Raw genomic sequence first — 27,982 nt, 5'->3', positions numbered from 1 at the left:
ACCAGAAAAAGAGGTCAAAGTATAGAAAATCATAATGCAATAATAAAATGTTTTAAAGCATAGAAAATTAACTAATTACTGTTTTAAATAAATCAGTTCAAATTAGTAATTTTTTTTTCTAGTGATAGAGAAAAAAAATTTCCCAAGATCATTTTTAAAATTTTCTTATCTGAAGTAAAAAATGATAAAATTTAAGGGAGAATAGACTAATCTCACATACAGAAGAATTCCCAAAAATTTATAAAGATATTCGCTCCTTAAGGAAGTGGACATAACTCCCCAATCTTTGTTTGCAATGCCTGGGATTGAATCCTGGGCCTCATGCATGCTAGGCAAGTGCTCTACCATGAGCTGCATCCTGAGCTCGTAACTCTTCATACTTTAACTGTGGGCTGTGCATGGTAACTTCCAAAGAATATAATATGAAAAGGACTGGAAAGAATTTTTACAGTGACGAAATCTGATAAATACTACCTCAGCTAGGTGATCAAGCTTACTTGGGGGTAGGATATTTCAGAACACACTCTCTACTATCTTTTGCAACTTTTATGTAATTACAGAAACTTATAGAAATTGAAAATGAAATATGTAAGTAAAATTTTTTTAAGTACAGAAAATTGATTAATTCATTACTCTTTCAAGTAAAAAGTAAACAAATACTGTTCAATTGGACAATAGTTTTTTAGTTGATCTGCATGTTTCCAAGGGCAGAGCAAAGCAATATGAAAATTATCCAAGGTTGAGAATAAAAATATTTCCTAGGCCCATAAAAATAATTTGTTGTATCAGTACTTAAAAGTTCCACAAAATGGGCACAGATGTGGGTTCAACTTCCTTGACTCCTAATCTTACTTTAGTTAACAGCTGGACTAAGTTCAACTTAACCAATTTTACAAAATATTTCAAAAGCCAAATTAAAGCAACACTTAGCAGCAAAACTCTTACCAAGTCGTGATTCTTAGCATTCTGTTCTCTTTCAGATTCTAACATAACATGAAGACTTTTAGCTCTCTCATCCAGAAATTCTTTAGCTTTTTCAAGAAGCTTTATTTTATCCTGGGAAAAAAGGTGTCAAGATTACTCACTCATTACATTTACTTTTGATTTAGAATGTAATTCCCCCCAAAGAAGGGATTTTTACCTTATATTTAGTTGCTTCATCAGAAAGAATCATATTTTGTTTCATGGTTTCTTGGATCTGTTTCTCTGATTCCTTTATCTATGTAAATAAAGCATTCAGAATTAAGATACACAAATTATAGTGCTACTATACAAGTTACTTCCAGACAAGTGACCCTTTCCAGAAGAAAGCAGTACTTAATACATATGACTGCTTAGAATTTGGATGATTTGTAGGAAATAATGAAATAAAAACTTTAAAATATGATTTTTAAATTAAAACAGGTAGAAATGATTCAAGCTAGAACCAAGGGAGAAAGAAACAAAAAAATAATTATACCTTCTGTTCATACTTTGAAAATTTCTGTATCAATTCTTCATCTTCTTTCATGAAATTGATTATCTTTTGGGCAATTTGCTGTTCAGTGACTAAAAGGGGGAAATACACAAGATTATTACAATCACTAAATGAAATCCAATTACTCAATCTACTAAAAGTAAAGACATGTTATATGGTACTATGAGGAAATACTTCTTAGCATAACTAGTATGCTTTTAAAAAGCAATCTATGCTTATTAGCAATAAGAGTATAAAATTATTAAAATTTAAGAAAAATATAAGAAAAATGATATTTTGCTGGGTGTGGTGGTGCACACCTGTAATCCCAGTGGCTCAGGAGGCTGAGCTAGAAGGATCCCAAGTTCAAAGCCAGCCTCAGCAAGAGCGAGACACTAAGCAACTAAGTGAGACTTGGTCTCTAAATATAGGGGGTTTGGGATGTGGCTCAGTAGAGTGCCCCAGAGTTCAATTCCAGGTACCCTTCACATCCAAAATGATATTTCAATTTAAGCTTATTTCACAGATGGGAAATACAGTAAAGTGTTGTAGCTTGATATTCCTCCCTTCTCAAAACACTTTCTTTTCAGAAAATGGAATCATTTAATTCTTTGCAAAGAAAAACAGAAATGAAAGCATACTGATTCACATTACCATTCTTTAAATTATCTACTCAATTACTTAATGCATGATTAAATCATTAGCATAGAAATACTCTTCAAATGTAATACATCTGCATTACATCAATATTCAAAGTTAATCTGCCCCAAATTAAAACTTATGTTCTCCCTATCCACAATTTGTTCCTCCTCTTTATCTCCTATCTCAGAGTTGGAACCAGCATCATCTACTCAGTTATCCATGCTAGCAACCTAGGAATAGTAAAATTTTCAGGAGGTAAAAAAAAGTAATAGACATTAAAAGTCACTGTATCTACTTCTATCATACATAAAACACACATCAAACACCAATACAATACAAGTTTAAGAAACCTAAAAATTTACCTTGATATACTCTATCTTTTACCTAGAAGAGAGAAAAAAGATTAAATTTGATGTCAAACATCTGCTCAATAGAAACAGCATTCCTAAAACAACAGTCAGAATCATAACCAAGTGAGAATTTAATAACATTCTGGTTCAGAATAATAAATTTATAGGATTAAAAATAAGTAAAGGTTAACAAGAATTTTAAATTTAATTGGTAGTTATATTTCATAAATAGGCTCTGACATAAACACACTAAGATATGTACCTTATTTCACAGTAAAGATGTGTGTGTGTATTTGTGTGTGTGTGTGTGTACTCAAAATCATTTACTTGAGAATTCTAAATAACCAGGATAAAGTCTAGAAACAATCAAAAGGAATCTGAGGAAACGATATTAAGGCATAGCATAATCTTTGTACTAAGATATGCCACTTTCACTCACCAGAAAACATCTTAGAACTCCAATTTAAATTTGCCTATTGGCTGAATTTAGAAACTAATAGGCTACATCATCTTATTTCTACAAACCACTAAATATATAGCAAGAAATCTGAAAGGGAAGACTGCTAGAAGAAAATGCACAAGCAACAAGAGAAATGACAATTAACATATTCTGGAAAGGACAAAAACAATCATTTCCTAAAGACAGCAATAAACTGCCTGATAATAAAACCTAAGCAGAATTTTTTTAAAAACATCACTAAATTTCTTTGTAACTTAGCATATACTTGTCCTTTCAAATGTTATAAATGGTGATGGAATACTCAGATGTGTCCATGGATCATCCATGGGATCTTCGTAATAGGAAATTGCATTCAGAAAACTCCAACACAGAAAGAAATGGCATTTCTTTAATGACATAGCCTTGCTAACCTTTTACTCAAAATGACAACAGAAGAAAATGGGAAGTAGCATAAAAGCAGTCATCTAAGGAAGAGACTAAAGCTCCAAAGTCAAATGCTGAAACTGAGGAGCAACAGCTAGGAACCAGATCCCACATAACCTAGTGAAAAGAGAAACAGGTATTGTTTCTTTCTTGAAATGAAAGAAACAAGAGAGAAATATAAAGTGTTTTCATGTTTTTCCCTTCTCTTTATCCTTCTATTTCCTTTTTCCTTTTAGCTGAGAAAAAGTTCAATGAGATTGAACTGTGAAAATTCCTCACAGGAATCCAGGCAAATGATTCTTCTATTTAAGAAGGGAATGCTTTTTAAGAGATTTTACACTCAATTGTACAAGGAGAGGAAACTTACCTTAACAATGATATGTCTGATATAATTAAGAAATCAGAAAAAGAACACTCAGATTTGAAAAGATTTGTATCCAATGCTTTTGGCCTCTTTAACTGTTAGGCTTTTTATATGCAAAGTCCATTTACCTAAAATAATTTTCTTCCAATTATGTTAAATAACTATGAAACAGAATGACCTACAGTACAAACATATGTATGTATAAGCTTATATATATATATATACGCTTATACATATATGTACACACATACACAGAGATAGACTAATTCTGCTCAGAAAAAAAAGACTTAATGAACAAAACATTTAATGGATTTTTGGACAACACATAATCTATACTTCCAAATAAAAAGGTATTTTCTGAACATATGATCAAATCATAAAATCTGGGAATAATATATATAAAAGACTGGAAAAATTATCTTATCTCCTTTTTCTCATATTACTGTATTTCTTTGTAGCATTTCCCCCTGTTTATATGTGTTTATATTAACATACAGTTCATCAACATTTAAATCTTAGTTTCTGCTTTTTTTTCCACTTCACATTTAATTGTGAGCATTTTCTGTACCTCAAAGCTTTGAAATAGATAAATCTGCCTACTATTCCATTAAGCGAACATACAATATCCCCTAAATGAATTATGTTGTGCTAAGTCTTCAATCTAATACACTGTTCCACTGAAAAACATTACCAAAATCTTCAAAGCATAGTTATTTCTTTAATATAGATTACTAGACATATATGCTACATAAAAGGATATTTATCTAACCTATCCCATCTTTTATCCCACTTTTAAGACTTCTGATACGTATGAAACTACTGGTCAGGATGGCTGTAAGAATTACCAGTTCTACCAACTGCACCCACACTAAATTATTTTATAAGGTTAGTTTGACTTAAACCACTAATTTGTGTTTTAGCAACTGAAAAGGAAAAAAAGTGGGGGGGCAGTGACTATATAAAATAATCCTTGTGCTTATGTGCTAAGGTATAAGTAAGTTAATTTACTCACAACAAGAACAGTTCTCCAAAAGAAAATGACAAAGGATACCAATCCAAAGAAAACAGTGAAAACTACAGGCTCCCATGGTAGTCCATAAAAATCAGGCCCAGGTTGATACTCATCAGGCAATGTAGTAAACAGCTGAAACAGACAAATTAGAAGAAATGGGAAACCTTAAATTTATAACAAAACAGTCACAAAGAATCATGGCAATTCTAAACCAACCTCCTCGTCAGAAATCCACCTCCTCAATATTTTCCAATAGTTTCTTCAAGAGAAAGGATACTGACAGTCTCATATTTTTTGTTCACTTGCAGTGTTTTCAAGTATAATGAATCTAAATACTTTTTTAAAAAATTTATTTATGTATCTTTAGTTTCAGGTGGACACATTATTTTGTTTTTATATGGTGCTAAGGATCGAACCCCTAACCATCTAACCATCTAACCCTAACCATCTAACCCTAACCCTAACCCTAACCCTAACCCTGTGCCTCATGCATGCTAGGCAAGCGCTCTACCACTGAACCACAACTCCAGCCTGAATCTAAATACTTTAAATTGAGCATACTTTAAATTTTCCAGTTTGTAACAGGCCCTATATCATCACATTGTCTAACACCTGGCTAGAATCCCTCTGGATCATTCTTTTCTCTTAGATAACCTGGTTTTTATAATTTAAAAAATTCATTTAAGACAAAAACTTAAATATATGAAAGAACTAATTAATTTTATGGCAACAAATAAAAACAATGAAACAATAAAAAGATTTCAAGCCCCTTTGGGTATCATTTGATAAGCTAGAAGAATACCTTACTATTCTGAAAAGTGTTTAAATAAAGAAAAGGAATCAAATATTTATCTCCTGCCTTAACTATACAAACCAAATATCTGTGTAAAGAATAATCAATCATAGCCAGGCGCCGTGGCACACACTTGTAATCCCAGTAGCTAGGGAGGCTGAGGAGGGAGGATAGCAAGTTCAAAGTCAGCCTCAGCAAAAGGGAATTGCTAAGCAACTCAGTGAAACACTGTATATAAATAAAATACAAAATAGGGCTGGGGATATGGCTCACTAGCCAAATGCCCCTGAGTTTAATTCCCAATACCCCCCCCCCCAAAAAAAAAGAATAATCAAATTTTTATTTGTGTAGGCATCCCATCCTTTAAATGAAGAAAGAAAAATCCAGCAACTCAGACCATTGCTATTTTGCAACCTATAATATATTAGCAAATCTCACCAACGTCACTGTTGACTAGTAGTCAACATCAAAGGAGAGGATATGCATATGTCAATGCAATATTTCCTATTAAGTTTTCATAAGAAAAAGAATTGAACCTAAACCTGACTATGAATTTCCAAGAAATATAAAGCAACAGAGAGAAGCTGAGGTTGTTAGCTCAGCACTTGCCTAGAATGCATGGAGCCCGAGGTTCAATCCCAGCACCACCAAAAAAAAAAACAAAAAGGCAATAGAGAAAACAGGTTAAATTGTTGTACCAGGGGGATGTCATTTATTCACCAAAACTACAATATATCCTAGAAGTCCCACAAACGTATTTTTTTCAATTATTGCAAAAAGTTACAACAAAAGGAGAAATCAATTAACTTATATGAGACTTGTTCTCCCACTGAAAGCAACCAGAAAGTTGGAATATATATATTTTTGGTACCAGGGATTGAACTCAGGAGCACTTGATCACTGAGCCCCATCCCCAGTCTCAGCCCCATTTTGTATTTTATTTAGAGACAGGGTCTCACTGAGTTACTTAGAACCTCACTTTTGCTAAGGCTGGCTTTGAACTCATGATTCTCTCTCAGCTTCCTGAGCCACTAGGATATTAAGGCATGTGCCACCATGCACAGTCAAAATATATTTTTAAAGAGCTATTTTTCAGATAGAAAGCCACAAGGGACATGCAACTGTCACCCCTAAGAGAAGGAGAACAAATAGGTGAGCATTCTACCTTGAGGCACCCTCTAGACCTCAGTTTGGGAAGGGGAACCCAAATGGGGCCTAACAGTCTCACTGAGGAGAAAGAGACCAGAGTTCCAGGAGATTAAGCAGCCAAAAACATGTAGAGAAAACTACCAGAAAGATGGGAGCCACAAAGAAAAAGAGTTCCAGAAATCTGCATGGAGGTGGTCTTCAGTTTGGGGCTACATTCTAAGCAGTACCTGCGAGGGCCAAGAACAACTATAAGCTAACCAATCCCACAGTTGGCACTGAGCTGGGAGAAGTCTGGATTCCAGCTAACCAGAGAGAGTTGACATACAAAACCAGTATGGTCAACAAGCTCATGAAGAAGTATTTGATCCAGGCATGATAGCACATGTCTGTAATCCCAGCATCTCAGAAGGTTGAGGTAGGAGGATACCAAGTTTGAGGCTGGCAAGTTAGTTTGAGCCTAAGCAAGTTAGTAAGACCCTATCTCAAAAAAAAAAAAGTTCACTCAATATCATTAGTTATCAGGAAATAAACTCACAAAGACATACCCACTAGAATGGCCCAAGTGCTAGTGAAGATGAAGTCAAGTGGAAGTCTCCTAAATTGCTGGTGGAAGTATAAAATGATTGTGGTCATTTATTAGCATGGCTTGACAGTATCACATAAGATAAAAACATACATTAAACATAGGAGGCAATTGCACTCCTAGATATGAGTCCACTTATAGGGGCATATATATGAAAAAGTAATGTAGGAAAAATGAACCTATAGTTTTAAAAAAAAAGTTATCAGTGGTTGCCTGGAACAGGTGGTGAAGGAACTCACTGGGAAGGATCCCAAGGAAACCCCCTTTCTAGTGAAAAAAACTGTTCTATATCTTGATTATGGTAGTTTTTACATGGGTATCTACATTTGTTAAAACTCAGAGTGTGATTGCTTTGGCAGCACATATACTAAAATTGGGACAATACAGAAAAAATTAGCATGTATCCCTGAGCAAGGATGACACCCACATTTGTGAAGCATTCCTTAGTTTTGTGGAAACAACCCTTCAACAGATGAATGGATAAAGAAACTGTGGTACATATACAAAATGAAATGTTACTTATAGCATTAAAAGAGAAAAAAATTATGGCATCTGCGGGTGAATGGGAATATCAGGCTAAGGGAAGTAAGCCAATCCCCAAAACCAAAAGCTGTATGTTCTCTCTGAAAGTGGATGCTGACCCATAATGGGGGTGAGGTGGGTGGCAAGGGGCATGGAAAGAATGGAGGAACTGTGATTGGGCAAAGGGGAGGTAGGACAGGCGAGAGGGCATAGGGATAGGAAAGATGGTGGAATGAGATGAACCTCATTACCCGAGGTACATGTAGGACTACTACATGTGTTGTGTACAACTAGGAAAAGTTTTGTTCCATTTATGTACAATGAATCAAAATGCATTCTGCTATCATGTATAACCAATTAGAACAAATTAAAAAAAAAAACTCACTGATATTGGCTATCAAGGAATTACTGTTAAGTTGGGTGATGGCCCATGGGTTCATTATACTATTCTCTATGCTTTTCTTTAAAGCTTTTCTAATTAAATTTATTTTTTAATTAGTACATAGAAATAAACATTATAATTATTGAAGTAGGTAACATGACATTTTGATGCATGTATACACTATGTAACGTTTAAATCAGGTTAAATATATCTACCTCCTCAAACATCATTTATGGTAAAACTTTCACAATCTTTTCTTCTAGTGTTCTGAAATGTACAGTATGTTATGATTACCTATAGTCCCCTACTATTCTCTCTGCTCTTATTTGAAAGTTTCCATGATAAAAATACTAAAAATAATTTTTAAATTAAGATATAACTTCAAATATTTAAAGGATTTCTATGTAGAAAAGAATTCAATTTTATAGAGGAAATCATGTGGAGGAAAATTTGGAGTCAATACAAGGATGAACTAGACAACAGAAGAACATATAGCCTTGTAAGAGAGTGACTCCTGCTAGGAAATACTGGTGTACAGGCCTCATAACTACTCGTCAGGGCCACAGTAAAGAAAATTACAGCAATGAGTGAGAAACTAGACTAACAGCCTTCCAAGGTTTCTTCTAACACTAAGATTCTACTAAGATTCCATTGATCAATGAATCTGATTGGTGCACATCTCCCAAACACATCAGAGCCTATTACTCTCCAGTCCTATCAGATATCATACTACTTGTTTAAGATTTTACATTGACTTGTTCATAATTTTTGCATATATTTGTTAAGTCCTTTTCTTAAGGCTTTCAAAAATCACAATCACGCCTTACACCTGTTAGACTCTTTTAGTCCTCGCACAATGTCCTGTACATACTGGGCCATCAAAATGCCTTTTTGAAGGCTCCTTTCAAATCAGTCTCGTAACATTGTGCCTCTTCTTTGCCACTCACGTCAATGTCTTACCTATCACCGCAAAATCACTGACCATACCTGCACCACATTCGTGTACCCCGACCTAGACCTAGAGGAGGGCTCTGTGCATACCTAAAAATACGAATAAAGAAATCCTTCCCATATCATGAGGCTGTAAACTTTCCAAGTGATGTTGATTCATTCTGATAATCAAATTATGACTGTGGAAGACTGGGCTTTAATCACTGGAAATATCATTATTCTAACTGCCTGGCTTGTACATACTACTTACCCAGGTGGCTGCCACCACCATGAACAAACATGGAGCCAAATGAAAACTGATTCATTTCTCCCCATCACATCTTTTCCACCCTGGTGGTCTCTCCTCCCCAGGTATTCATTGTCTTTATACCACCTCTGACTGCATACATGAGAATTAGGGGGTGCGTGGGGGTAAAACCCTACAAAATGCCAGACATCTCACCAGACACTTTACCTTGTCAAATCATTTAATTCTTATGATTGGAGTAAGCATTATCTACATTTTTCAGATGGGGAATCTGATATTCAAAAGTTTAGTTATTTGCCCAAACTTCTAAATGATAACCTTGGGATTTGAAACCAGATCTACCTGGCTTCAAAATCTATACATTTTACAAGGAAAAAAACAACATCACTTTTCTTAAACAAGTCTTGAAATAACACAACTTACAGGAAACAACTTCAGTTGAGAAGGATTACTGTCACAATGGCCCTAGGACCATCTTATCCTCCAAGCTCTAAAAGCTTTCTCATTCCTATAATTAAACTCTAAAAGTCCAACATCAACAAATACCATGACGGGGAGGTAAGTCCTAAAATGCTTAGATAAGCTTCTAGACAGATTAAATGTCTTGTTTGGATCATGATTTTCTTTAGAAAGGTCAGCCTTAAGTGACTCTTTCTAAGAAACAGATCTAACCTAATTCCTTTCATTCTTAAAACTTTCTAAGGATCCCCACTATTAATGGTCTAATGCTACTTTGGCCCAAAACTTCCTTTAAGATTTGCTGGCCTCTCCAACAGACCATCCCCCTCCAACTTCACACGTTATACAACACCAACTATTTACATTCTCCTGGCCTCCCCAAATATCCTTTTCTTCATGTTTCCATTTCTCTGAACACATTTCTTCTGACTGCCAGCTTCCCCCACCATCCTCCACCCCAGCCTGTCTAATCAATAACAAACCACATGTCACACTCCTGTTTGCCCTTTGCCTGTGCTTCAAACACATCTCAACTACTTTCTGACCTTATTGATCACCCTTCCAACCATAATAAATGCATTTATGGACAATAATGTTGTACCATCAAATAAATACCTCTCTTTCTGCCATTATCTTACTGTGTTTCAAGTGAATGCTATTATCTCCCTGCCAGAATGAAAGGTTCTGAGGGGAAGAACCAAGTTTTTACAGGTGTACAAATGTCCAGCCTTGGTAGACAGCAAATCTTCCACATATGCTAAACTAAGTAGCCATTAAGCCACACCCCTATGGCTTTTGTTTTAGGAGCTATCTACTCAAAGGGTCAGGAGTCATTTTCATAAAGACATTTTAAGTTCTTCACTTCATGACCAGAAGCCACTTAAAAACTAATAAATAATCAACATTCTAATTGAAGAAACTATGTCAAACTTACCATCTTAGTGAAATAAAGCAAGTATGAATATAACAAGGAAAGCACGTTGTCCAAAAGGGTGGCATCTGCTGGCTCTTCCAACTTTATGTCCTTTAGTTGTTTTTCTGTATCAGCATCATCAACAGGAGTACCTTCTGTTATAAGTAGCTCTAAAATTGAAAGGGGAAATGGCTATTTTATTTTATGCTATAGAATAAGAATTGTCTCTCTTCAGTTTCAATATTCATCAGTGTTTCACTAAATATATGAATCACAGTGCCTGGAATATGTGGCTCTCCTAAAGACAATTAACACAGAGAAGAAAACTTCAAAATCCTAATTAGAGCTGTCAGACCCTTCAATTATAAAATGAACAATCTCCAATCTACTCTCCACTACTTCCATGGCCATACAACTGCTATCAGAACAATATTTACTAAAGGAAAAATTTTAAAACCAGAGATATATAGACAGGGTGACATTCAACAAACATGGATTTAGTGCTGGTGAAACTTTGTGTTAAAAATTTTAGGAAAGCTGAAAGAGAGGGAGTCTTGGTTTGCAGATTTACAGGTGGAATGAGCCAAGGCTTAACACAGCATCTGGCACCTGGCAGAGATACTCAACAACTATTTATTGAGTGGACAGATGACAGCTATTTAAAAAGAACACAGTAATATCAAGAGAGACAAAAGGATATTGGGTACAGACCTGCATTGAGGCTCTGTGAATGAGGTAGAATTCCAATTAGACCTGAGAGCTTGTAGGGGTGGAATTTCAGTATGAGTTACATGAGCCTGGGGTACATTTGATTAAACAGCTAGGAGTCCAACGTGCAGTTATTAAGAAGTTGGACCAGTTGGGCTGGGGATGAGGCTCAAGCGGTAGTGCGCTCGTCTGGCCGTGCGGCCAGGGTTCGATCTTCAGCACCACATTAAAAAAAAAAAAAAGATGTTGTGTCTGCAGATAACTAAAAAATAAATATTAAAACTATCTCTCTCTATCTCTCTCTCTCTCTCTCCCTCTCTCTAAAAAAAAAGGAAGTTGGACCAGTTGCCTCTAAGGTCTTTCTCAACCCTGAGATTCCATTCACTACTATTTTTTTAAGCTTTTGCCTAATTTTTAAATTTTTTTTTTTAGTTTTTGATGGACCTTTATTTTATTTATTTGTATGCAGTGCTGAGAATCAAACCCAGTGCCTCACATGTTAGACAAGCACTCTACCACTGAGCTACAACCCCAGGCCCTCCAATCACTATTGGTCTATGAATTTGACTGCTGGTGAAGTCTGCCCATTGGCTCAGCATCTCAGCACTTGAGACACATTAAATGACATTTGGGAAGATTTTACATATAAAGGTGATTGACATCATTTTGTGGTGGAACCTAAAAGGCCAGGGAAATAATTCATGCTTAATTTTGTAAGCCAAGTTTTCCCTAATCTTGAAAGTTTTGGAGCATGAAAATAACAAATCTTAATGGTGCGTGATTCATTTTCAGAACCTTATGGAGTTAAAGACAGTTCAGAAGTCAGTAGTGTTCATATATGAATGAAATGTCTTCTGGAAAATGGAAGAACTGATATGTTATTCCTTCTCAAATTAACTGAATCCCCCCTGCCATGAGTTCTCCTACACTCTGTGTGTGCAGATGGGGGCGGGGTCAGGATCAGTGCTGCTAAGCCCTGCACTGGTGCAGGATAATGCTATAGCTATGCTTACAGACCAGAACCTTTAAAAACACAAAATACAGTAATTATGGCTTCATAGCACCATACTGGATGGATAAAATAAAACAATTAGTCATAATGTAATTTACTGATAAAATGAGAGTGAGCAACACAAAAGTAGAATGCTATTGATGCCATTATTGGGGATCTTTTTGAAAAATTGTTTCTCATCTCCCACTGGATACTGTGCACTATGATGAAGTATTCATTAGTGTCAGTCTAAAATGGATTGCAGTTCTGTACTGCTTCCTGTAAGTATAAAGATCTGGACGATTGACTGCATTTGAAAAAGTTTAATTACCATGTCCAGGAAGCAAGTCAAAACAGGACTTGAGGTATAGTACATTCCATTTAGAAGAAAAGGGAAAAAACACAGAATTTAAGAGACTATGAACAGTGATTCTCAAGCTAACTTGTACCAGGCCAGACTTTCCTGGAAGGCCTGCTAAACACAGATTGTGGGTCCCACCCCCAGAGTTTCTGATGCTGTTGGTCTGGTTGAAAATTACAGTTTTAGAGCATAAGGCCTTTGAAGAATAATATTTTAGTTGTAAATGGTTTACACAAGCTAGTCATAGCTAAACATTTGCTTTTAGGTGAGTTACAGTCTCTGGCCTATTTTTGATTTCTAGTCATCTTTATTCTTGATTTTCTCTCACTTAAGAGATTTTGTTTTTTGAACTCACATGTACCTATATTACTCTCTGCTCTATTTTGTACCTTTGGCAACAAATATCCTTGAAAGCCTTCATTATGATAATGCCTCTACTTTGTAGAGAAAAATTGGCAAGCTTTACCTGGGTCTACTTTCTCAGTATTTGGGATCTGAGACATTTCTAAGACACCCATGTCCTCAGTCACAGGTTGACTCAAGAGGCTGGGCTCTTCAGGATGGTTCATATTTAAATGATGACTCAGGAGGCGAGGCTCTTCATGAAGATTTCTATTAAGATGATTTGTGTTCTCTTTAGGAAAATCATCTTCATGGGGTGGCTGCATCTCTACAGGGGAGAAGAATGCATTGAGCCAGCTGGATGACACTATCTACCCCCACTTAAGCCCAATGATCAGCACTCCCCCTCAGCACACAGCTCCAGATACCTCAACACTGCCCTCCTTGTCCTGGCATGCGCCCATGAGAACAACTGGGCAAGGATACGGGAGGGTTCATTGTTTTCATCCCACTTAAAGGATGACTGAACTATACAGTCAAATTTATAAAGAAGCCTTTAATCCAAAGTATTTCATAAACAAATACATTTATGATAGAGGCTTCAATAACTTACCTTCCCTTGGCAAACCAACATACACCCACATGAATAAATGTGCAGAAGAGAATTCTGGTCCAGAACAAAAATGTGAAATGTCTATTCTGATCAGAAATAACAGGAACTCTTTCATCTACAAGTGTGCTGGTCTCACCGAGCCAGTATAGAGAAGGGAATTCCGTAAGTCTAGCTTGCTAATGTGCCTTTCAAATATGTTCAAAGTAACCTAGGAGCCAAATGGTGAACCTATCTCCTTCCTGAGCTCAGGACATAGACCAATAGGATCCAGAGCAAAGATTATCTCTTTACAGCTTCATATTCTACCCTGAACATTCACTTGTACTTTGCATTCTTATCCAAAATATATCTGCTTTGATTAAATGTACAACTGTTTTCTTCCCCAAATTATCAGGTAAAATTAGCATTCTTGGGAAGTAAATTTTTCCAATGGCTTTATGTCCTTCTGGAATTCTTATCATATACTCTCAGTTGAAATATTTCATTTTGAAAAACAATGGATAGAGATGATCAAATATGAAACCAGGAAACTGAAAGCTTTTATCAGGATATTGGCTCATTGTCAGTTTGACGAATATTTAATTGAAAGGCTTCTATGTGTCAAGCACTACATTATAAGGCTTGTCATCCTGGTTCCATCCTTGATTAATATGAATGCAAGGACCTTAGAACCCAGTGGAGTAAAACCAGAATAAGTGACCTCTCCCCCAAGAGACTGGAAATAGCATGGTATCCACAAAAAATAAATGCTGGGGAGGGGAATTCAGGCAAGCTATCCATTAAAAGTTATTCTAGGGCTAGGGTTGAGTGACAGAGCACTTGCCTAGTGCAGGTGAGGCACTGGGTTCGATCCTCAGCACCACATAAAAAGAGATTAAATTCTAAAAAAAAAAAAAGTTATGCTAGTCACTCCACACCCACATGATCTAGTACAGATATTTTATGATTAAGAAATTATGTTTAATAAAGCCCTTTTATAATTTTAACATAAAATCTGTACTGTTAACAGGTCTACTTTTGTGCATTAGTTTCTTTTTGTGCATATCTTTCTCTTTAGCTTTTTATAAAATTTCTCTTTGAACATGCTAACCAATCCCAACTGTCCTAAAGGAAAAAAAGAATAAGCAATGTCCTTTCATGCTCTAGCCCAAAAGAATGAATAAAGAACATATGGGGCTCCTGAGTCAGCCTTCTTTCTCCTTTAGGCACATGGAAACTGAACAGAACTTTACAATAATACACAAAAACACCTGGATGGAACAACTCCTTTTCTCCAGCTCAAGCCGCAGGCAGTTATTTACCTTCAGCTTTAGCCCAGATTTCCTCTAGAGGAGGCACTGTTATCAATGGAGTAGTCTCCTCCACTGTGGAGTGTTTGTGCCTTACAAAATAGATCAAGTATTGGATATCATCAAGCACAGCAGCCTCTTCAAATATGTTACTTTCCTTTATTCCTATGTCTCTAATATCATTCACACGATTATCAAGCATTTGCTCTGCTACGCTCAAAATGTGTGACTCAGAGGCACGGAAGACCTTATCTAGAACTTTTTCCACGTTATAGGGCAGGCTCTCCTGCTGTGCCGACTTCAGCTTTAATGACATTTCCTGCAACATGGCTTCCAGTTCTTGGCCATCAAAGTACTTCAGGAAGCGTTGCAAGGACTTTTGTTCTGTAAAGAAGCTGCGGATTATGGGCAAGTCTTCCTCCTGATCGCTAAGCTCTGGCTTTAGGGCTATATGTAGACTCTGTGGAAGTATATCATCTTCAAGGTCTACAGAAGCAGGACCCTGGCTTTCTGTGTCTGTGATGTGCCCTATGTCCTCAAGGTCCTCTTTTGAGATTTCTTTTCCAGTAGCCTTTTCTGAAGACCCTGAAGTGTTCAGATGTTCCTTAGGGTTGTCTTTTTCAAGATCGTCAGAATCTTTATCCTGAAATACTTCACTTATCCCTGAAGTCTGAGTGTTTTCCTCATCACTTCCGTCAAAGAGTCCCTGGGCTTCCTCATCTGCCAGAGGACTTTCCTCCTTTCCCATTTCCATATCACCTCGTTCCTTGTCCATCATGTCTACCCTTTTTGCTGTGGTTTCACTTTTCTTAAAAATCTCCCAAATTATACTCGTTTCTTGTTTGTTTTCTTTGGTTTCTAGATCAGGATTGATAGTCTCTAAAATTGCTTTCTCAAGAACGTGCTGGTTAACATTCTGAATCCCAGAATGTTTTTCTTTTGACTGTTTTGCACTTACAGCATTTTCATCCTCCAGAAGCTCTTCAGGGGGATAATAACCCTCCTCTACTGCTGCTGGCCTTTCGGAATGGAGACCCGGTACTTCTACCTCGTCAGTTTGCTCTGTTTTTTTAATTTTCTGTGTCCCCTGTGTTGCCTTATGCTGAATCAATTCTTCAGCCGAGGACTGCTCTTTACCCTCGTCCTTGGAAAGCCCTATCTTCTCATTTACATGACTAACTGTAACAATCACATCTCTTTCTTGTTGCCAAGAAAGATTTATTCCGTGACTGGGGACCTCTTCTTCCGGGTCTCTTAACAAACCAATTCCATCTGGAGAGGAGAATCCAGATTGATTTTCAGTTTTCAGAACTAGTCCCTCTTTAATTTCCTGAGGTTGATGCTCCACTGAGTCTATGTGCAGGGTTGGTGTATTTACTGAACCTGGCTCCTCCATTCCATCTTTGGATGCATCATTTTGATTATCTCCCAGGAATGTTGCAATACCCAAGGATTCTGGTGGTTTACTCTGTTCTTGGGTCATCAGACTCCCTACAGCTTTATGTAGAGATTTATTCTCTAAGCTATCTTCCAAAATCTTCTCTCCAGGTGAAGAGAGTTCTTCATTCACTTCTTTTGAGATACGGATAACTGCTTCTTTTAGGTCATTCTCGTTATTTTCAAAGGCTGATTTTAATGTGTCCTTGCCCTTTTCAACAGCTGGCAATGAGCTGAGCTTATTGCTTTGGGGAGAAGTATATGCAATCATCCCTTCAATCTTCTCATCCTCTAATTCTGAAACATCTTGCATCAGGTGCTTCTTAGGCTCCTGAACATTTGTCTCTTTTCCTTTAATATGAAGTTCGAAGTCCACTTTTGGCTCTTCATCATTATCTGTCTTAGAGGTTTCCACAAAAAGACCATATTTTGCACTTTCAGGATAAATATAATCTGTTGCTGCTTGTGGTTTCTTCTGTTTTCTGTCTGGAACTAAAGCTTCCTCATCTTCTTTTTCTTCTTCTGAATAAGAATTCCGCAAATCCATCATATCTGTTTTCCCATCACCACCTGTGCCAATATATAAAGTATCCTCCAAGGTTGTCAGTATATTTTTATCATCCATGATGCCTGGGGGCAGAGTTACCTCAACCTTATCTTCTTCATTTGAATTTTGCTCTTCACCTATTGAATATTTCTCCACTCCAAACTCCACTGGGAATTTCATGCCTTCTTCACTTATAAAGGTTAGTAACGGGAGCTCCCCAAAGCTTTCCTCTTTCTCCTCTTCTTCCTTATCGAATGCATAATAATCAGCATCCAATTCCTCATCATCAAAATCATCTTCTAATGAAGTCACCAGTCTGGTCGTCTCATCATCAGACACAAGTGCATCAGCAGTAGAGCCAAATTTGGTTTTCAAGTCTAATGTCATTTCTTTTTTCAAAAGTGTATAAGCATCAGTCTTCTGTTCGTTTGAGACCTGAGAACTGTTGCTGGTTTTGTTGTTTTCACTTTCTGGCACTTTCAATTCATCTTGTAGTATTTCTTCAAAGGGTTCAAATGAAGTTTGTTCACCCTGAGCATTATCTGTTTGACTATCTGCATGAGGATGGTTCTTCTGAGCCAAAAATTGTTCCTCAAGATCCATAGTGTTTTCTGAGAATGCACTTTCAATTTGCTCTGAGTTTGCTACTACTGGTTTAGGTTCAGGTTCAACGTCCTGGGAGACTTCAGGAAATTGTTCCAATTTTTCTATAGCTTTCTCAGAATCTTCATTTGCAGAATCATTCAATTCCAAAAAGTCTAGAAGTTTTTCTACATTATAATTATCAAAATCATCTCTTCCACCATCAAAACAGACAAAATCTGTCTCCTGTAAGGAAAAGGAAAACATTAGTGTGTCAATAACAAAGTGTCACAAAAGCAAACTCATCCACGCTCCCAAATTCAGGATTGGTTCTAAAGAATCTTTGTGGTCAACCAGATTACTCTCCTCCAACCCCCATTGGCTAACTCCATCTATGGCTGAGTAAATCTGTCTTTTTCTAGACTACAGTGTTAGAAAGTCTATTCTTTCTTTCTTTCTTTCTTTTTTAACATGAGTCATATTCTTTAAAAAGCATAATGAGTAAAAATAGTGACAATTTGGTCTCCAACAGCCTGACTCTTGGGTCTCTCTCAATTTGCTCTGAGCATAAGTAGGGAAAGGCAAGGTATCACTTATAGGATCCTCCAGCTCTTAATATCTACACCTATGTTTCAGGAATTTAATTCTTAATCACTTGCTCAGGAGAAGCTGGAAGATCCTGCAGCATTGAGAAAGATGAATCAGTTTTAAAGTATCTTACTGAGATACAAGTACATTTGATGGAATAAAGAATGATATTAAAGAGGCTCCTCACATTATTATTACCACAAGAACAAACTGAAAACAAGATTCAACAAGTTATACACCTTCCTCTTCATGAGGGTTTCACAGTCACTAAGATCTCTCTCAGGACTATCTATATATTTATCTAGTCTTCCTTCTTGCCACTAGTAAGCAAATTGACATATAAAAGGAGTCATAGTATGAATGGAATTTTTTAAAAAATTTCCATCTCCTAATTAAATCTTCATAATATTCTGTGGGGGTTCTGGGAGTGGGGGAGGCAGTTCAATGTAGTAGGGATGAGTGATTTCCTCTCCCCATCACATGCATTTCTAAGCCATGAGGGATGCATGTAATGGGAAACATAATGAGAAGTCAGAGTTCAAAACAAATGAGTTCTCTGTAATGAGTGAACTGCTGTCACAGCTTAAATCCCAAGAACTAACTCTCTTTACCTACAATGAAGTCCAACAAGCAACAGAAGTGATTTTATGGCCCCTGAGATTATGAAGAAATTTTAGGAACAGCAACAACAAACAGGATGACTTTATCCATTCACCCCATCTAATCTAAGAACTATCCTAGCCTAGCAGCTTGCATATTCTACAGCCACTACAAAGATATTTTAGTGTTGGTTGGCATCAATTACTACACAATTTAAAACTCTAGAAAATAATCAGCTGAAGTGAGAATTCTAGAACACGAAATCCTTTCAGTCACAAAATCAATTTAAGTCAGAGCACAATACAGGAATGCTATATAAAGGAAGCAGTTGGGGCCTTAAAAGATCTGAGACTGAACATCACCTGAAACCCTCAGGTCCCCATTTCCAAATCTATAACATGACTATGATCCCATATATGACTAAGAATAAGAAAACCTTTGTAAGTACATATTTCTAGCCTAGTATAAAAGTTAGAGTTTATTAATTTAACCTAAATATACTTAAAATGTTTAATAACTATCCAATGAGTAGTTTTCAAGTTGGAATACCTCCTTTTGCCAGTAAAATGAAACTATTTACCTCTTAAATTTAATAGCCAAGTACAAATATATTAAATTATTTATTTTTCACATATAAAACAGAAGAGAAAAGCCCTACAGTTGAGTAAACAGCCTTCTATAAGAATATCTGTTTCAATATATTAGAAAAATCTCAGATTATAATATAATCACCCTTGAATGCCTTTCAAACTTTTTTTTATAGGTAGTCTGATTTCAAATGAAAATCTGATACACAAATGTTATAAACACATTATAAAACTTTCAGAAGCAGTTAACTGTATATAACGGATGGATTTATAAGCCAGTTTACAATTGAGAACAAAAAAGAAATCCATAACTTACATCTGTTGAAATTTGTAGCTCTTCTTTAGTATATTCATGAACTACCTTGATGAAATCTTTTGGAAAATATCCAAAAATATGGCCAAATATGGCCAAAATATGGCCAACCTATAGTGCAAAAGAGACAAATATCAAATAAATTCTGTACAAGGAATATAAATAAGAGATTCTCAGAAGTGGCAGGAAATATACACATAATAGATAGGTATATGGTATAACCAAGAAAGAAAGTTGCTATAACAATTACACTGAGATTATTATTCCAAATAAAAATTAAGTACAGAACTGTTAAAACAACATTTCCAACCACTGAAGTTTTCTTTTTTACATTTAGTTTAATTCTCAACACAGAGCATATAAAGTTAAAACTTCTGAAGTAAATAAAAGATCTGCATAGGAGATTATTGTATATTATATGGTTAAAACTATATAAATCAAAGCTGGTTATAAATGCAATTCCAAATAACCTCTAGCAAGAATTTACCTGTACATTTTGTAGCATTGCTCATAAACAAATATTTATGTCTTTCTTAACCAATACAAAACAGTCATGAAAATTAATAAGTAAAAACAATACAAAATCTCTAAAATGTATTACCACTATAGCAAATGTATTGATAGTATATGCTTTCCTAGCTTTTTCCAAATCTACTTTTACAAGTACTTGGGGAGAAAATAAAATTACAATATAATGCATACTAAACCACATATCAAGCTTCAGTTTCACCCAAAATAAATCCTCTGCAGAAAAGAACCCCATTTATTTTCAGCACCAACAGCTAAATTATATGAAGTTACATAAAGTGTACAAAAGGTATATAAAGTTCCCCTTGAGAAAGACACTCTTATTACTAACTACTGACTAAAAGGAACAGAAGATTCTTGCCAATAATTAAAGGAAACTGATAGGCAAATCAAACGCCCAAAAAAGAAAATTAAAAAAGGCATCTTATCACTAACTCTAAAATATCCCCATTCATGAATGTTCTTGTTATATCTAGAAACCATCTGAGAGCCAGTATTAGTGGTAGAATACTGCCATGAAGATTAGATAAGACGGAGCAATTAAAAGCTTCATCACTGGCAGATAAAGTCTGAGACTCTAGAAAATCAACAACATTGCAGAATGAAAACTAAAAACTCAAAAGGAGAATCATTTTGAAAACTAAAGAGTTTTTAATTTCCTAAGTATAACATTCATGACATGAGAGGCGAGTCTGAGGGGAAATACACTTTTCCCTTCTGTTGAAAATTCTATTAAGGTTAAATTTGGAAAAGGAAAAAAAAACCAGAGATGTATGGAGAAAGGAAACACATTTATCTCTTATTAATCTGTGTCAATTGAGACCATAGATTATATAAAGCTCCATAATTACACACTGGGTGGTATCCCATTTCTTGTGATATGAAAAAAAATGATGCAGAATCATGGAGGCTCATGACTGGAAATAATTTTTATACCTAATTTTGCTCCCATACATCATCCCTGCTGAGGTGCTGCTGATTTGATTTGTGGGTGGGGAGCAAAGAACTGCCAGAAGAGAACAAATTCTGCATAAGCTACTATCAGAACAAATGTACTTAAGTGCCACTGCCCTGAATGGAAATATTCAAAAGGAAGATGGATTAGACAGGGGTCCTTTCCTAACTGAGTTTTTCACTTTATAGGGAGCTAAGATAAAACACAACCTGACTGAAGGCAAAGAAGACAAATGAATGCCACAGGAGCAATGCAAACAAAGTGCCACCCAAACACTCATCAGTCGGCAAAGATCCTTTCTGGTCAGGTGCTGAAAGCAGGGCTCCTCAGGAAGACAGGATGAGTGCTGCCACCCAGAATGGCAAGAGTCCTAGGGATGAACATAGTTAACAGGCTACAATGTGACAGGAGAAAATGTAAATCAAGCCCATTTATCCAAAAGTTCAAAGAAGGGGAGAAAGACGACTACTGTATGAAAAATGCCACTTGGGTACATGGAAAAACAGTTCCAAGTTTAAAGATTACGAATCCTATTTGGTATACTTGAAAGAAACAATAGATGGTTCTTTATATGGAGTACTGCAACTGGGACTCTGTCTAAATATAAAGTTTGTACCTAAAGGCACCAAGTTTCAAGATCATTCCCTAAGAATCAGAAATGGCAACAAAATGAAACTAGTTTTCCCATAGGGATTACTCTTATTTTCTGCTGTGTGGTATTTTATTTAGGGTGAGAACTTTCAGGGATGCAACCCAGAATGTCTCTAAACTGGAACATTCCTACAGTCATCAAAGACCCTTGCTACTATTTTAAGTAAACAATCCACATATCACATTTAAATGAAAAGGACAATACTCATAAGTCTCTCAATGAGGTCACTCCTTGTGAATCTCCCCTTTTAAAATATCAAAGCATGATATAAACAATGTCATGTCTTTCATCAGAAGATCCATACAACTGGCTAGAAGTAGAACCCCTGGGGGAACCTTCAGGCATAGATTATAGGAAAAGCAGGAAATGGATGACCCAGAAGTTGCAAAAAAGAAAAAAAAAGCACATAATGAACATAATATTCTGCTTTTTTAGAGTAAAAACAGCACAAATGATTAGGTAAAATACACAAAAAATCAACTTTAAATATGCATGCCTGAGTTACTATCTCAGACTTAATTTACAGGATTAACTCTAATGTCCTTGAATCCTTCCCTTTTGAAGCAGCAAAGCTAAGAATTGTCAGGTTTTCACCATGACAACCTTTATGATGTGTAGAGCCTTCTGGAACTTGATGTGAGGGGTAGCAACCACAACCAGTTCAGTTCTGTTTCAGAAAGTCTACTGACTTTCTATGCTGTGCCAGGCCTAAGGCATGTTAGGAGCACAGGGCCTGGCAGAGAGGTTAGGTTAACTCTACAAAGACCCCAAGAAATCAGTCATTTAAATCTACACTGCTGAAAAACGCATCAAAAGTAAGAATATAACACCTGTCAAACTTTTACTTACACTTCTGGCCCAAAGTTCTGGTGATACCTCTGCCAGTTTATAGTAGACATATACAGGGTCACCTTTTTTAAAATTCACAAAACGACAATCTGGGCCTCTGAAATCTTCAAGAGCTTCACCTCGGTACATTAACACTGTATATGAACATTGAAAAAAGAAAAACAAACATTAGAATTTGATTTTTCACGATCCACATTGACCCATCAGGAAATATGAATCCCACTATGAACAAAAATCAAATTTTTCCAGTACTCTCTGGAATCACTTTTAATTCACCTGCTCAAAGTATCTAAAATTCTTCGAGATTTTATTGCTATAAAATACAATATTCCCTGCAATTAGACAAGGGAAAAGGAAGCTTCTCTATTTTTCTCTGTGCTGAGAAATAAAAAGCAATGTGGCTACCACCAATCATGGCTGGTTTCAGTGAAACTCTTGGTTCTTGCAGGCCTCAATTTTTTTCTGTTTCATAATCATAAAAAGCTTCATTTTGCAAATATGTAAATCCAAGTGTAGACACGGACAGGCTTAAGTATGGCTTCATGCAGAGGTAATAGGGAGGGAAGAGGGAAGAATATCCAGGAACCTCCAAGGGGTTAATTAACTTGAACTAACCGCTAAAAGACATTACCTTTAAGTGGCTGCAAGTGCTACCATGCAACCATAAACACTGTCAATTTCATTTGCAGAAGAGTTGCTGTCTCTGTGTTCAGGATCTGGGTAAATTACCAGGAAATGTATTTTCTCTGAGCAAATATTGTTGACTATATCCAACATTAAGATTGTTTCAAAACATCCTCATTAATATCAAAAATCAAAAGTGGGTATCCTATCTGACAAGGAACAAGTTTAACCATGAGAAAAGGTCAGGCAATACCTTCATGCTTAAAATGCAGGACTAGAATCACAATTGATCTAGAAACTGGTAGAAGCAACATTTTTCTTTTGGTTGACCAAATACACAGTTTCTGATTTAAGATGAAATGGACAATAGATGTATGTAAAAAGCACAAAGAAGAAATGGAAATAACACTTTTTCTAAAGGCCAATTAGCAGTAAAATACACAAGAATGTGTGTTTTATAAAAATATATGTCTGAGGAACAAACACAGATTTGGAGAGGGTAACTTGTTATTTTGAAGCTAAAATAGGACTATTTTCAAAACTGTCAGCATCCTAATTCATAGATAATTAAGAGGCCAAGTTGAAGGTGAGAGACACTTTAAGGTGGGGAATTCTCATCACAAGTGGAAATGGCAATGTTTCTCTTGTTCCCCCTTAGGTCATAGAGGATTTACAAATCAGTAATATATTAGGTGACAACATAATGCATACTATGGAGCACCTATTTAGTTATTTTTTTTTTTGGAGCACTTATTTGGAAGGCACACAAGGACACCTGATATACACACCTCACTACTTCCTACAACACAACACAGACCCACCTGTTGTGTTTGGTCACATCTGTTTGGACACAGGCCATTTCTCAAGCTATGTTACCCCACTGAACCTTACCAACACCATGTCTTAGTCCTGAGGAAGCATCAGTGATGAGATTGTCCAGGTAGCCCACATAGGATAGCGCTTGACAGCAAAGAATAGCAAACATTCTACCATGCTGGAAGCCTGATTTTGTTCACCCAAAACTGAAAGGAAATATCATGGCAGCTGCTTTGCTTTTCTGAGTGTTTATTTACTCCAGCCTTAGGGTTACCTCTAGGAACAGCTTAACATATATTGGAAACATCTTTTTTCTTTATGGGAGTGGAACAAACAATTCAAATTATAAAATTTGTTTTTGGTAACACCAATTTAGGCATAAAGAGCTCAATGGTAAACTTCTTGGCCTTTTCAGCATGAATATTTTAAAATATGTACTGCTTACAATTTATGGACAACATGGTCATCAAGTTACAAGGTTACTAGAAACCAAGCAGGAGGCCAAAAGAAGAATTCTGGGCCAGTAAATATATAGAGGAAAGAGGTTCCAACAACACTAGCAACTGAGTCTAAAACTGAATTGGCTTATAAAAATCTTGGAGTATTTATTATTGTTATTGCAACAAACCTCTTCATCTGAATCTGAATGGCTACATCCTCCCCACCGCCCACCTCCAATCCAGGACTGGGAAGCAATTCTGTCCGCTTCCTGCACACAGAAGAGGCTGCAGTTCCCAGGTGGCCAGTGCAGATCCTTGGCCTCTTTCAAAAGCAAAAGATTACTGGCCCACCTGCTACCCTACCTCAAATATGAAGGGAGGCTTCTATGCACAGAAATGACAGGTTGAAGCAGAGACGGGGCCGAGACCTCGGAACACATTGCGTGCCTGGACTTGGTGCTCTTCCCAAGCCTAAACTCTAGTCCCTGTTAAAAGGCAAAACCAGCCCAATCCCCAGTGCAACAAAAAAAACGAAGGGGCCAGTGAGCCTTTCCCAAGGAGCCCCACCATCAACCTGCCACTGGGATTAAGGCCACCTAGCCCTGGAGAGCATCTGCCCTGATACCGCACCGGCCCAGGTCCCTGTGGCGGGGGCAGAAAAGCGCTCTGCTACAGTGTGGGGAGCCCCGGGCGCGTGGCGCGCAACCCCATCACCCATTGAGATCCTAGGCAAATCCTGGAAGGGAATGAACTGAGAGCTGTCCCGGGGGAATCGTGTTTCCCAACCCCCGCCTCAGTCAGTAGAGAAAAATAAAACGCTGGCAACAAGTGGGAGTCCAAACCCCCGCAACCCGAGCGGGCTGGCGGGGCCGCAGGCAGAGCCGGAGTGGGCACACGCAGGGTCCCGAGGCTCTTGTCACTCCTGCACCCCACCCGTCGTCCTTCGACCCCCTAGCCCAGCCCGCAGGGCTGGGGACTGGGAGATCAGAGCCCCATGCAGCCCTGAAGAGCCACCGCGGAGACCCCGGGCCGCCCACCCGCCTGCGCACTCACTGCTGCATTCGTCCTCTGCACAGAGTTTGTGCTTCCAGAAGCGCTGGCCAGTGCTCGGGTCCGGTTGGCCCAGTACTCGCCAGGTCGGACAGAGCACGAACAGCCAGAAGAGCAGCCCCGGAGCCGCAGCCATGTTGTGGTCACCTCGGGGAGCCGGTGACGCGGTGGAGTAGGCTGCGGCGGGCATCGGGGCTCAGGGGGCAGGGTGGGTAGCAAGGCGCAGAGGGGCGGCACCCGGGAAGGCTTCAGCCTTTCCCGGTTGACACGTCAGCAGGGATATATGGGGGTCGATGCACTGGCTCTACTGGGGAATGCAGGGAGCCGGAGCTCCCCGTCCTTCTCTAGTGGAGACCTGCTCCTCAACTGAAGACCTTCTCCTCTAGTCGCTGCCGTGGCAACTAGGACTCTCTTTCTCGTCCAATCACCTGCCTTTGCTTCGGTGCCCTCACAAGCGACCCTCCGCATGATTCCATTCGCCACCCACCATCCCCCGCCACTCCGCCAACCGGTCTTTTCTGGCTTTCATCAACTTCTCATTTGTGGTCCATCCTGAACTAGCCTACTCCACTTCACCATCACTCCCATCCCCCATTCCTGGTCTGGTACCACCTTTTCTGAACTACCAAATCCCACCCATGACTTGTCACAGCTAGTCTATGGTTCCAAGCTCCCTCCCCTTCAAACTCCTAGAGGTTCCTTGAAGCCCCACCCCAATCCCTCTGATTAGGAAAGGGGAAAGTGGGAAAGTGAATGGAACTGTGAGTGAGGGTGTAAACTGGAGACTATGGCCTGCTTTTTTTTAAGGCGGGGACAAGTGAGGGCAGAGAGATGGACAGTAGTCTTCGGGCTAAGATCTTGAGATTCTTATCTTTATCCATAAGGGAAGAAATCATTTAATTCAACAGCATATTTTTAACTTTCATTTTGTGCTACCATTCATGCCAGATGCTGGACAAAGCCCTAGCACGGTGTGGGAGTGGATGAAAATCAAAAGACAAGATATCTGGTCCTGGTCTGAAAAAGTCCACAACTTCGTGGGAACCAACTGTCAAAACTGGTTGTCAGAGAAGAAAGCAATTAGCTAACATTTCTTGAACACTTTCTTTATGTCCAGTTGTTATTCTGAAGGTTTTATACATATCAATTCATTTAATCTTCATAACAATAGTACCTTACAGTAGTAGTAGGTCCTATTCCAATCCTTATTTTAGAGTAAATTGAGGCAGTCACACATCCAGTTGAAAGGTTAATAAAACAGGTACTTGTTACTCTGTTTTTCTGTATGCTCAACAAAACACCGTTGAAATCTTAAAAAAACTGTCTGCTAATCTTGTTCCCAGAATGTGCTGTCCCCAACTGCCAAACTGTTTGCTAATCTTGTTCCCAGAATGTGCTGTCCCCAACTGCCAAACTGCAGAATGTAACTTCCCTCCCTGCCCTCTTCAAGGAAAGTATATAAGCTCTGCTTAAGCTGTTGTCAGGGCTCTTTGCTCTCTCTTTGCTCTGTTCAAGTGAGCTCTGAGCCCCAGCATGCTGGTCAATAAACCCTTTGCCATTGCATGAGATAGTCTCTTGGTGGTCTCTTCCTCCGACGCTCGCCTGACCTTTACACAGTGAGTAATGGAGCTAAGTTTCAAACCCAAGGAGTAGATTCCTTTTCATCACAACCCATCAACTAACAAGCAAATGTTGTACTTTCTGACAAGAGGAGCAAAATATGATTTAAATCATAATATAGCTGAATTACTGATATGTACAGTTAAGGGGGGGAAAGGCACAAGCTAGCCAGCCTTCTTTCCAAGTAAGCATTTGAAACATGCCCAGAATCTGACCACTCCTCTGCATCTGCTAAGCCAATATACAGGCCAAACCCACATCATAAGTCACCTGAATGATTTCCATAGCCTTCTTCTGTCCTTGCTTCTGCCCTCATTTTCCCCAATATCTACTGTCCTGATGGCAACTAGACTGATATTTTTAAATATAAATTTGATTGTGTCTCTCTGTTCAAAATCTTCCTATAGCTTCCCATTTCCAAATAAAAGGCAATGACTTTAGCCAGGCCTGGTCGTACTCATCTGTAATCCCAGAAGCTCAGGAGGCTGCCAGGAGGATCCTGAGTTCAAAGCCAGCCTCAGAAATGTAGTGAGTCCCTAAGCAACTCAGTGAGACCCTACCTCTAAATAAAATATTTTAAAAAGGACTGTGGGTGTTGCTCAGTGTTTAAGTGCCCCTGGAGGTTCAATCTCTGGTATCAGGAAAAAAAAGGAAAAAAAAAACATGACTTTATTATGGACTGCCCTGCCTTATTATGGACTGCTCTTAATCAATGTGACTCCCCTCATCCTTTTCTCCCCATTTCCTAGCATTCTTCTCTTGCTCTGTTAGTTCCATTTAAATA

General features: G+C 37.8%; 1 protein-coding gene and 1 non-coding gene across 2 annotated transcripts in view; one reads left to right on the top strand and one right to left on the bottom strand.

Moving 5' to 3' along the window:
* The window catches only part of LOC143386236 (transport and Golgi organization protein 1 homolog), a 40,216-nt gene extending 14,502 nt beyond the window's left edge, over nt 1–25,714 (bottom strand). The window contains exons 1-11 of the mRNA XM_076841459.2: nt 25,582–25,714; nt 22,649–22,782; nt 19,668–19,775; nt 15,023–17,822; nt 13,233–13,436; nt 10,728–10,876; nt 4,708–4,839; nt 2,461–2,482; nt 1,460–1,548; nt 1,142–1,219; nt 946–1,056 (exon numbers count right to left, since the gene is read on the bottom strand). Of these exons, the coding sequence (XP_076697574.1) occupies nt 946–1,056; nt 1,142–1,219; nt 1,460–1,548; nt 2,461–2,482; nt 4,708–4,839; nt 10,728–10,876; nt 13,233–13,436; nt 15,023–17,822; nt 19,668–19,775; nt 22,649–22,782; nt 25,582–25,714 (3,960 nt within the window). The remainder of the gene's footprint in view (nt 1–945; nt 1,057–1,141; nt 1,220–1,459; nt 1,549–2,460; nt 2,483–4,707; nt 4,840–10,727; nt 10,877–13,232; nt 13,437–15,022; nt 17,823–19,667; nt 19,776–22,648; nt 22,783–25,581) is intronic.
* Nucleotides 7,576–7,683, top strand: LOC143386257 (U6 spliceosomal RNA). Its single transcript, XR_013089561.1, has one exon. It is a non-coding gene; the product is annotated as a U6 spliceosomal RNA (small nuclear RNA).
* Nucleotides 25,715–27,982: the final 2,268 nt, after the last annotated feature.

Source organism: Callospermophilus lateralis, unplaced genomic scaffold, assembly GCF_048772815.1.
Source record: "Callospermophilus lateralis isolate mCalLat2 unplaced genomic scaffold, mCalLat2.hap1 Scaffold_107, whole genome shotgun sequence".
Lineage (NCBI taxonomy): Eukaryota > Metazoa > Chordata > Mammalia > Rodentia > Sciuridae > Callospermophilus > Callospermophilus lateralis.
Note: the sequence above shows the minus strand (reverse complement) of the source record. Positions and strands in the feature narration are given on the sequence as shown.